This window comes from Scyliorhinus torazame, chromosome 31 (assembly GCF_047496885.1).
Source record: "Scyliorhinus torazame isolate Kashiwa2021f chromosome 31, sScyTor2.1, whole genome shotgun sequence".
NCBI classification, from domain to species: domain Eukaryota; kingdom Metazoa; phylum Chordata; class Chondrichthyes; order Carcharhiniformes; family Scyliorhinidae; genus Scyliorhinus; species Scyliorhinus torazame.
The window spans coordinates 10,427,658-10,439,367 of NC_092737.1; the positions used below are offsets into that span (position 1 = coordinate 10,427,658).

Below are 11,710 nucleotides of genomic sequence, written 5' to 3' on the forward strand. Positions count from 1 at the left end.
GACATCACTTCGGGAAGGAAATCTGCCATCCTTACCTGGTCTGGCCCCCATGTCACCCCAGATGTGGCGGACTCTAAAATGCCCCCGGGAGGTGGCCAGCCGAACCACACAGTTTCGAGGGAGCTATCAGAGACGGGCAACTCGCCAGCGAGGCCCCCAGCCCGGGAAGAACGGAACGCCGACTTCCCAGGAATGTCGACAAAAATCAGACAGATCCACAAAAGTACAATCTGTACATTTGCGATTGCGCAGCGCCATTATTAAGTACAGATGTCCCAGAGTGCAGTCATAGCTCTAATATTGAAATGTGGCAGCCAATTGGTACACAGCAAGCAAATTGGTGGAAGGATAAATATTGGGCCAAGACACCCGAGGGAATGCCCCCCTGTTTGAAATAGCGGCTGCGGGATGTTTTACACCCACCCGAGAGGCATTGCCCTCCCATCAGGGCAGCGCCCCCCTCAGGACTGGCACTGGGAGGGGGCGGTGTCTGGACTGGGACTTGAACCCAGAATCTTACGGCATTCCAGAGTGGGAGAGTTCCACCTGGGACTTGGTCGCACGTTTTGCTGTGGTCCTCTTGGGGGTACACACTAGGGGTATGTACTGGGGTACGTACACAGCTTTCGAAAAAAAAAAAGCAGCAAGCAAAACAGACTTTTCTTTGAAACAAAAAAAAAGTGAGTAATAATTGTCGTCACTTGCTCCCCATTTGATAGCAATCCACGAGAAACATCTGAGCGGTCGAGGGGAAGGGACCCGTTCCCACGGGGAGCGGTCGAGGTGAATTTAAGGGAAAACTGGAGAAGGGGATAAAGGGTTACGATGGGATATTTAGGTGAGGAAAGAGAGGAAGCAAGAGTGGAGCACAAACACCAGTGTAGACTGGATGGAGCGAATGGCCCTTGTAATGCAACGTCCGCGAAGGTTAGCAGTAACGGTGTCATGAGAATGTCGCTTTAAGAAATGTTTGGCTGCTCATGTTACTGCAGTGATGTCAGAGTGTGGGTGGAGCTGGGCTGTCCGTCAGCATTTTACTTTCGTTTTAGGCTGTTTGCTGCAGGGTGTGTTTTAGTTTTGTTTTCAGTGTTGGAGCTGAAGCCAGACAGAGCAGCTGTACTGTTGATCTCTCTGCCATGAAAAGACTATCTCTTGATCATTTGGTGAATTCAGAATTATAAATGTTCTCAGTAGTGAATGTAAACCTAATGTGCTTCTGTTAAAAGGTGTTTCTTTTGTCTGGATGTTGTTTGGGAAGTTATTAAGGATTACGTAGTGTTGTATTCTTTGGGGGTTGTATTTGAATTAATGGTTGCTAAGATGTTCACTGTATGTTTTAAAAAGGTTAACTGGAGTTCATAGAATAAACATTGTTTTGCTTTAAAAAAATACTTTTCCATTTCTGCTGTCCCACACCTGTAGAGTGGGCCGTGTGCTCCCCATACCACAATCTAGTAAAAGTTGTGGGTCAGGGGAACTCCATGGTACACTTTGGGGTTCTCTAAACCCTGGCCCATAACAACGGGACGAGCTGAGACCTATGTCAGGAGAGGAGGAGTGCCAACTCTTGATTGGACATATCCCAGAATGCATTGCCACATGACCTTCCCAGCTCCGACCACCATTGGTCCCCCGACAGAACCATCCTCGGATCTCCATCCTCAAAGCGCACTGCCCTCCCGCAGCCAATCAGAAGGCTCACAGAATTTCCACTGACCAGATTGGTTGATGCGTGAGCTGCCCTTTTCGCCCCCATTTTGAGAAACACAAAATGAAACCAGGAGAGTAAAAACCAAACTGATTTTTCAGCATCCATGTACGAGATCGAGTACTGCAGCAAAGCAGGAAAAGCAACAGCCAATTTGCGGATGGAAAGCTCCCACAGGCAGCACAGGGCGGGTGACCAGATTATCTGAGTTTTTATGATGTTCATGGAGGGACAAATAGGTCCCACGACAATCGGGGAGAACCTCTCTAGTCTTCTTCAAAACAGTTGCCGTGAGCTTCAGTTAACGTCTGACCGGAAAGGTGTCACGCTTCCCGACAAGAGCCACGCTCCCGCAGAGCGGCATTGCAGTGTCAGCCGGGGGGTTTCCACTTCTCAAGACGCCGATCGATAGATTTTCAGACACAAAAGGAAAAGAAACGGTTCGGGAACCGGGAGGGGCGACGGGGTCGAGGTTGGTCAATCATGGTCTTATTGAATGGCGGGGACAGGCTCGTGGAACTGAATAGCCTCCTCTGGCTCCGATACCTCCCCTTCTCAGAGATTCGAAGACAATTCTGCCGGCGTGGGCTGACAAACCTGCAGCGGCCATTATTCTACCGCCACTAACCTGACACAAAATGGCCACCCGTGATCCGACACCTTGGAGGACCGAAGCTCGAGTCAGCGCGGAGAATAATGATGCAAATTGGACAAATGCACCGCCCCGTCGGCCAGGTTTATTTCATAAATTAACAGGGAGAAACTTCCTCTCTAAAGGAATAAACAAACAAACTGCTTCCCACCACCAATGGTCTGTAGTCATAGTAACTGGCGTGCCGTAAACAGGCTGAGAATATAAGCTGGGCGAGGAGAGGGGGGGGGGGGGGTGAAGAGAGAGAAACAAACTGGGTCCGAACCCGTAAGGCTTGGTGGAAAGGGAGGGGGTGCAGGGGGGGGGGGGGGTGACAATTCGGTGCAGAGTAGACACTATGGAATGGATTCCGCCTGGGACTATTCTGGGCCTCGCTGCGACACAGTTCCTCGTAAGTTTTTCCTCAGCGTTCCCAAGCCACACTCGGCATTAATCGGACCAGGAGCGGGTCAACCAGCGCGGGCAGAGAAGAAGGGCAGGCCGCGGACAAAACTGTCCAGTTTGGTGCGGAACAATTCGCTCTGAATGGGCTCGTTCATGCTGCACAAAGGGTTCTTCACAACAAGCTCGACAAAAATCTGCGAGAGATAGGAAAAGGAAATTAGATTCCAGTCTGTAACTCACTCCCGGGTATCTGTTATTCTATATATAAACCACCCCGAACCCCTCGATTAGATTCCAGTCTGTAACTCACTCCCGGGTATCTGTTATTCTATGTATAAACCACCCCAAACCCCTCAATTAGATTCCAGTCTGTAACTCACTCCCGGGTGTCTGTTATTCTATATATAAACCACCCCGAACCCCTCGATTAGATTCCAGTCTGTAACTCACTCTCCGGTATCTGTTATTCTATATATAAACCACCCCGAACCCCTCGATTAGATTCCAGTCTGTAACTCACTCCCGGGTATCTGTTATTCTATATATAAACCACCCTAAACCCCTCGATTAGATTCCAGTCTGTAACTCACCCCCGGGTATCTGTTATTCTATATATAAACCATTCCGAACCCCTCGATTAGATTCCAATCTGTAACTCACTCCCGGGTATCAGTTATTCTATATATAAACCACCCTGAACCCCTCGATTAGATTCCAGTGTGTAACTCACTCCCGGGTATCTGTTATTCTATATATAAACCACCCCGAACCCCTTGATTAGATTCCAGTGTGCAACTCACTCCCGGGTATCTGTTATTCTATATATAAACCACCCCGAACCCCTCGATTAGATTCCAGTGTGTAACTCACTCCCGGGTATCTGTTATTCTATATATAAACCACCCTGAACCCCTCGATTAGATTCCAGTCTGTAACTCATTCCCGGTATCTGTTATTCTATATATAAACCACCCCGAACCCCTCGATTAGATTCCAGTCTGTAACTCACTCCCGGGTATTTGTTATTCTATATATAAACCACCCTGAACCCCTCGATTAGATTCCAGTCTGTAACTCATTCCCGGTATCTGTTATTCTATATATAAACCACCCCGAACCCCTCGATTAGATTCCAGTCTGTAACTCACTCCCGGGTATTTGTTATTCTATATATAAACCACCCTGAACCCCTCGATTAGATTCCAGTCTGTAACTCATTCCCGGTATCTGTTATTCTATATACAAATCACCCCAAACCCTCGATTAGATTCCAGTCTGTAACTCACTCCCGGGTATCTGTTATTCTATATATAAACCATCCTGAACCCCTCGATTAGATTCCAGTCTGTAACTCACTCCCGGGTATTTGTTATTCTATATATAAACCACCCCGAACCCCTCGATTAGATTCCAGTCTGTAACTCACTCGCGGGTATCGGTTATTCTATATATAAACCACCCCAAAATCCCTTGATTAGATTCCAGTCTGTAACTCACCCCCGGGTATCTGTTATTCTATATATAAACCATTCCGAACCCCTCGATTAGATTCCAATCTGTAACTCACTCCCGGGTATCAGTTATTCTATATATAAACCACCCTGAACCCCTCGATTAGATTCCAGTGTGTAACTCACTCCCGGGTATCTGTTATTCTATATATAAACCACCCCGAACCCCTTGATTAGATTCCAGTGTGCAACTCACTCCCGGGTATCTGTTATTCTATATATAAACCACCCCGAACCCCTCGATTAGATTCCAGTGTGTAACTCCCTCCCGGGTATCTGTTATTCTATATATAAACCACCCTGAACCCCTCGATTAGATTCCAGTCTGTAACTCATTCCCGGTATCTGTTATTCTATATATAAACCACCCCGAACCCCTCGATTAGATTCCAGTCTGTAACTCACTCCCGGGTATTTGTTATTCTATATATAAACCACCCTGAACCCCTCGATTAGATTCCAGTCTGTAACTCATTCCCGGTATCTGTTATTCTATATATAAACCACCCCGAACCCCTCGATTAGATTCCAGTCTGTAACTCACTCCCGGGTATTTGTTATTCTATATATAAACCACCCTGAACCCCTCGATTAGATTCCAGTCTGTAACTCATTCCCGGTATCTGTTATTCTATATACAAATCACCCCAAACCCTCGATTAGATTCCAGTCTGTAACTCACTCCCGGGTATCTGTTATTCTATATATAAACCATCCTGAACCCCTCGATTAGATTCCAGTCTGTAACTCACTCCCGGGTATTTGTTATTCTATATATAAACCACCCCGAACCCCTCGATTAGATTCCAGTCTGTAACTCACTCGCGGGTATCGGTTATTCTATATATAAACCACCCCAAAATCCCTTGATTAGATTCCAGTCTGTAACTCACTCGCGGGTATCGGTTATTCTATATATAAATTTTATAATTTTGAACACTGGGGGCACAGGCAGCCTTTGGTTCCTCAGGCCCATTCATTCACTGGGTAACAATGTAACCTTAACGGGCAGCAGCTGCTCTCCAGCCCCTCCTAGTGGCCACTCCACATACAGCGAGCCCAGACAGTATGCATCAAAAAGAAAGATTGGTCTTGATATGGCGCCCGTCACGACCACCGGGCATCGCAAAGTGCTTTCCAACCAACTCAGCACTTTGTTTGAGGTGTGCCACCCAATTTGCCACCGGAAGCTCCCATAAACAGCACTGTAATAATGATGAGATAATGTGTCTGTGACAATGCTGACAAAGGAGAGCAGTCACCATGGAAGTGCGGAACACATCTTCAGGAAGAATAGATTATATTATATAGTTTGGGGGATTGGCGGGTGGGGGAGGGGGTGGTGAGGCAGTGGGGCAGTTGTCAAGACAGATTTGCGAAGGACTCACCGTACTGTAGATCTGACTGAGGACATCGCGGATGTTTGCGACCCCGAGGTCTGTGTTCATGACGATTTTAATGCCGGTTGCCGTCTCGTAATAGTGGAGCTTGTACTTGCTTGTTTGAAAGGACAGGAAACCATCTTTACTGTTTCGAGGGGTTAAGGACAGGAACCTGCATATATATCGCGCCTCTCACATCCTCAGGACGTCTCCCCCGCCAGCGTGGTACTTTTTGAAGTGTAATCGCCGTTGCAATTTGGGAAACGCAGCAGCCAAATTGTGAACAGCAAGATCCCACAGCAATATGATAACATCCAGATTATGCCTTTGTTTGAAGTGAAGCTGGCTGAGGGGATAATTGTTGATAAGGACACGGGGAGAACTCTCCCCTATTTAAAAAGAGGGGGTTCGGAGCTCTGTTTGGGAGCGGCCATGAAAGATCTCAGAGTGCTGCTCTGTGCTGGGAAGGAACCAGGAAGAAACAAAGTGAAGCAATTCCCAACCAACCCAGAAAGTGCCCGTTTTCCAGATCTGAAGTTTGAACTTCCACAGCAGAGTGAAAGCGAGGAGTGAGATAGTAGCTTTGCCTTGGGGGAACTTTTACAGATTAAATATATACAAGGAATTGTTACTTGGAGATGTTTATTTGAGTTTAATCACGCAGGAAATCTTTTTTGGGGGAACGTTCTGTAAGACTACGTTTAACTGTGTAAATGTGACTCTTGTGTGTTAAGTTTTCTTTTGTTAACGTTTGTTAAAAATCTCCAAAAACGAGTTACTGGAATTTGTGGCTTCCGACTTCAGTACACATTCTTTATGTGGTCAAAACACAAAAAAGAGTTGTGATAGTTTACCAAGTTTCCCTTTGGGATATGGTTTGTGCGGCAATTATTGCATGCCGGATTATAACAATGTGCAATAAAAACAGAAAATACTGGATAAGCTCAGCATGTCTGTGGTGAGAGTTAATGTTGAGTCCGTATGATTCCTAGAAATGTTAACTATGTTGCTCCCCCAGCACAGATGCTGCCAGACCTGTTGAGTTTATTCAGCATTTCCTGTTTTTATTTCAGATTTCCAGCATCTGCGGTACTTTGCTTTTATAAAAACGTGCAGGCGGGTTGGCGTTAGGACATGGCAGCAAAGGATACAAATCAACAGGAGACATCTTGTTGACAAAGGATCGGATGGAGAAGAGCATTCCGTACATCAGCTGGTATTCCTAGAGGAGACGGATACAACAAGTCATTCGTTTCACACCCCCTCCCCCCAACCTGTTGGCCATGCACAACTTGAGTATTGCCGAAACGCTGCTGAGGTTTTTCAGCTCGCACTCAATTAGGACAAATGCAAAAATGCCAAATTTCAAACAATCATCACAGTTTATACCACGGAAGAGAAACGAGTGCTGATTGGTTGGCAAGTCACCTCTGATTGGCCGAGGTGTTGCCATGGAGAACGTAACGGGGAACTATAGGTTCGCCAATGTACCCGAGTTTCAGTGCCGAAGCAACGTCAGGTATGTAGGCCATATGCCCCAGCGATTCGCTGATCGAATCAAACAGCATGCTCTTTTGATTGTTCGTAGCAGGCGGATCAAACCCGAGCAGAACGCCTGATGTTCAATGTGATTCCGCGATTGGGCAGCACTTGTCGAACAATCCAGAGTGCGCGAATCGCTGCACTAACAACCAGTTTAAGATAATGTATCAAGCTCATAACTTGGGCTCAGTCATATTTCTAGAGGTGACACACATTCAAATGTAGGGACCTTTTTTGAAGAGCTTGCTAAGCGTTTAGTTCTCTGCCGTTTCCTCCTTGGCAACACCTCAGCCAATCAGAGTCAACACGTCAACCAATCAGCACTCTTTTCTCCTGCAGTATAAATTGTTGTGATCCTGATGTGTGCCAGATGATAAGCTTCAGGTTTACTCAATTGGTACCTGGAACGAGCGGGGAAAGCTTGGACAGGCTGGGTGGTTTCAACTGGAGTTTAGAAGAGTGCGGGGCGACTTGATTGAAGTGTGAGGGGTCCTGAATGGCAAGGTGGATGTGAAGAGGATGTTTGATCTTAAGAGTCATCGTGTTTTACAGCACAGAAAGAGGCCATTCGGCCCATCGTGTGTGTGTCGGCCATCAAGCCCCTCTCCATTCTAATCCCGTTTCCCAGCACTTGGTCCGCCGCCTTGTTTGCTGCGGAGTTCCAATTGCTCATCTAAATGCTTCTTAAATGTTGCGGGGGTTCCCGCCTCTCCCACCCTTTCAGGCAGCGAGTTCCAGATTCCCAGCATCCTCTGGGGGAGAAGGTGTTCCCTCAAATCCCCTCCAAATCTCCTGCCCCTGACCTTAAATCTGCCCCTTGGTTATTGACCCCTCTACTAAGGGGAATGGTTCCTTCCGACCCACCCTATCTAATAATGTTCATTAGGGTCACAAGTAGGCTCACATTAACGCAATGAAGTTACTGTGAAAATCCCCTAGTCGCTACACTCCAGCGCCTGTTCGGGAACACGGAGGGAGAATTCAGAATGTCCCATTCACCTAACAAGCACGTCTTTTGGGACTTGAGGGAGGAAACCGGAGCACCCGGAGGAAACCCACGCAGACACGGGGAGAACGTGCAGACTCCGCACAGACAGTGACCCAAGCCGGGAATCGAAGCCGGGTCTCTGGCGCTGTGCTAACCATTGTGCTACCGTGCCATCATAATTTTGTTCCCCTCGATCAGGTCCCCCCTCGGCCTTCTCTGCTCCAAGAAAAACAACCCCGGCCTAACCAGCCTCTCCCCATAGCTGAGGCGCTCCAGCCCAGGCAGCATCCTGGTGAATCTCCTCTGCACCCTCTCCAGCGCAACCACATCCTCCCTATAGTGTGGCGACGAGAACGGCACACAGTACTGTAGCTGCGGCCTAACCAGCGTTTTATACAGCTCCATCATAACCTCCCTGCTCTTATATTCTATACCTCGGTTAATAAAGGCAAGTATCCCATAGGCCTTCTTAACTGCCTTATCTACCTGTCTTGCTGCCTTCAGGGATCATTGTTTCTTTAAATTAAGCGTACCTAATTCATTTTTTCCAATTAAGGGGCAATTTAGCGTGGCCAATCCACCTACCCTGCACATCTTTGGGTTGTGGGGGCGAAACCCACGCAGGCACGGGGGAGAATGTGCAAACTCCACACGGACAGTGACCCAGAGCCGGGATCGAACCTGGGACCTCGGCGCCGTGAGGCAGCAGGGCTAACCCTCTGCGCCACCGTGCTGCCCCCTTTCAGGGATCTCTGGACATGCTCCCCAAGGCCCCCCTGGTTCTCTGTAGTTGCGAGTGTTCCACCTTTCATCGTGTATTCCCCGGCCTCGTTAGTCTTCCCAAAATGCATCACCGCACACTTTTCAGGGTTAAATTCCTTTTGCCGCTGTTCTACCCGTCTAACCAGCCTGTCTATATCCTGTAACCTAAGGCTTTCCGAATGTGGAATTCGAAATACAAACAGATCAGCCATGACCTTTTTGAACGGCGGAGTGGGAGGAGCAGAACTGCCTCCGCCTGCTCCTAGTCTCCATGTTCAGCAACATGTTTCCCCTTCACAGTTGTCCAACAATTGATTCAGGGCATCAAATGGGGACAGAGTCACCATAGAAAGGAGAGAGAGAGAGGATACGGACTATTGCAACAAACATAATTCAGTAAAATTAGTAACAGGGAAGGATGGTATGGAATCCACATCACGCGCCAATCACCACAAAAGAGCTGGCATGGACCAGTTGGGCCAAGTGGCCCGTTTCTCTACTGCAAATACTGTGTGGCGTGATGCAAGGAACAGAACAAGAACTGGCCGTCTGGCCCAATTGGTCTGTGCTGGTGTTTATGCTGCTCCTCCCCTCCAAAGATGTTTGAACTGAAGGGATAAGAGGTGACTGGAAGGTCCAAGCCAGTAAACAGGGCGAGTGAGCTGGCAGGAAAGACGCTGCCGTCAACCTTATTTGCTACTGCTGTCAAGAGTCAATTATCCATCTCAAGGGTGGGTGTCGGAATAGTCCAACTCCAGACACACCGCATTTTGCGCACCGCAAGACCCCAGCAACGCCAAGGTGATCACGGGCAGAGACCCCGGGGCAAGCCACTCACCTGGTCCCTGGAGATGCCGGCGTGCTTCTTGCGGTTCCACTCGCTGTAATGGAGGCATACCCCATTCTTGTCAAAGATGTACAGGTTGTGGACGGTCATCTGGAGGGGAAACACAAATTCAGTCAGGAGGCAGGAGCAATCCCATGGGTCGGAGGAGCTTCGCAGGACAACGGGAGCCAGCCCCAAGTCCTGGAACCCTCGCAACGGTCGGTGACCATCGGTGCCAAGCACATCGAGGCCCACGGCCTCCTCTGAAATAAGCAGAGCAGCACCGTCCCCACGTCCCGCCCTGAAATATATCACCTTATAAATCAAAACCGAAGCTTGCCACCCACTTGGAGATGAATCTGGCTACCTTTCCTATCGTCTAGCTGTTCTGCTTTCAGTTTCTGTGCAGCCCCACCTCACCCGACCCACTCGGTTACTCTCCTCACCGACCACTAAAAATATCTTCGAAGAGTTACTTGTGCACAATGTTATTCAAAGTCACAATGGGCCACAGATATTGGGGTGACGTAGCGATACACTGACAGCTGCATGGGCAGATGGTTAAAATACAAGTTCCTTTAGATACAAAGGCCCTCATACGGCCTGATCGGATTATTCTCGTGAATCACTTCAGCCAGGTTTTAATCGCCAACATCCCTCACAGATATCCTGACTTCCCGGCCCAACTTCTACTCCAGACCAAGACCTAGGGCTCGAAGGGCAGCATTAATTTGAACCCACCTCCCCGTCCCACCTCCCCACATCAGACAGTTCAGGTTTGGAGTCTCACTCGTGCTCTGAGCACTAAACCAAGGCTGATGCTCCAGTACGGAGGGAGTGCCGCACTGTCAGAGGGTCAGTACTGAGGGAGTGCCGCACTGTCAGAGGGTCAGTACTGAGGGAGTGCCGCACTGTCAGAGGGTCAGTACTGAGGGAGTGCCGCACTGTCAGAGGGTCAGTACTGAGGGAGTGCCGCACTGTCAGAGGGTCAGTACTGAGGGTGTGCTGCACTGTCAGAGGGTCAGTACTGAGGGAGTGCCGTACTGTCAGAGGGTCAGTACTGAGGGAGTGCTGCACTGTCAGAGGGTCAGTACTGAGGGAGTGCCGTACTGTCAGAGGGTCAGTACTGAGGGAGTGCTGCACTGTCAGAGGGTCAGTACTGAGGGAGTGCCGTACTGTCAGAGGGTCAGTACTGAGGGTGTGCTGCACTGTCAGAGGGTCAGTACTGAGGGAGTGCCGCACTGTCAGAGGGTCAGTACTGAGGGAGTGCCGCACTGTCAGAGGCACAGTACTGAGGGAGTGCCGCACTGTCAGAGGGTCAGTACTGAGGGAGTGCCGCACTGTCAGAGGGTCAGTACTGAGTGAGAGCCGCACTGTCAGAGGGTCAGTACTGAGGGAGTGCCGCACTGTCAGAGGGTCAGTACTGAGGGAGTGCCGCACTGTCAGAGGGTCAGTACTGAGGGAGTGCTGCACTGTCAGAGGGTCAGTACTGAGGGAGTGCCGCACTGTCAGAGGGTCAGTACTGAGTGAGTGCCGCACTGTCAGAGGGTCAGTACTGAGGGAGTGCCGCACTGTCAGAGGGTCAGTACTGAGGGAGTGCCGCACTGTCAGAGGGTCAGTACTGAGGGAGTGCCGCACTGTCAGAGGGTCAGTACTGAGGGAGTGCCGCACTGAGGGAGTATTTACCTCACTCTTCTATCCGACGCCGGGGAGTCAGGCAGCGCGCTAGACAGCCCCGGAACCGGGTCCTCCCTCACAACCGGTCGCTCTGAGCTTTATGAGGAAATAGCTTCAAAGGCGCCTCCCCTGGGATCCAATGAACGGGATTCCCGGCCTCACTGCCCTCATGATAATCCCCCACCTCTCGCTGGGACCGGGGCGTGTGGTTTGGCTCAGGCGGAGTTCCGGGCAGCCCCATGTCGACCGTTGGGGTCCTTTCCCGCCGTGCCGGCGCG

The 11,710-nt window shown here is 49.4% G+C and overlaps 1 protein-coding gene across 1 annotated transcript; it reads right to left on the reverse strand.

Annotated features, from left to right (window-relative positions):
• Positions 1 to 2,414: 2,414 nt before the first annotated feature.
• On the reverse strand, positions 2,415 to 11,585 carry trappc1 (trafficking protein particle complex subunit 1). The gene is made up of 5 exons (XM_072493323.1): positions 11,442 to 11,585; positions 9,768 to 9,866; positions 6,789 to 6,859; positions 5,644 to 5,782; positions 2,415 to 2,938 (listed from the first exon to the last, which is right to left on the reverse strand). Exons 2-5 carry the CDS (start codon positions 9,864 to 9,866, stop codon positions 2,810 to 2,812), a joined length of 438 nt encoding a protein of 145 aa, XP_072349424.1. The 5' UTR covers positions 11,442 to 11,585; the 3' UTR covers positions 2,415 to 2,809.
• Positions 11,586 to 11,710: the final 125 nt, after the last annotated feature.

Excerpts from the sequence above, each read along its gene's own strand:
- trappc1 (XM_072493323.1), bottom strand. The coding sequence starts at position 9,866 with ATGACCGTCCACAACCTGTACATCTTTGACAAGAATGGGGTATGCCTC. Across the intron at positions 5,783-6,788 it reads AAGATGTCTCCTGTTGATTT|TAAAGATGGTTTCCTGTCCT; the intron begins GTATCCTTTGCT and ends CCCTCGAAACAG. Across the intron at positions 2,939-5,643 it reads TCAGTCAGATCTACAGTACG|ATTTTTGTCGAGCTTGTTGT; the intron begins GTGAGTCCTTCG and ends TATCTCTCGCAG.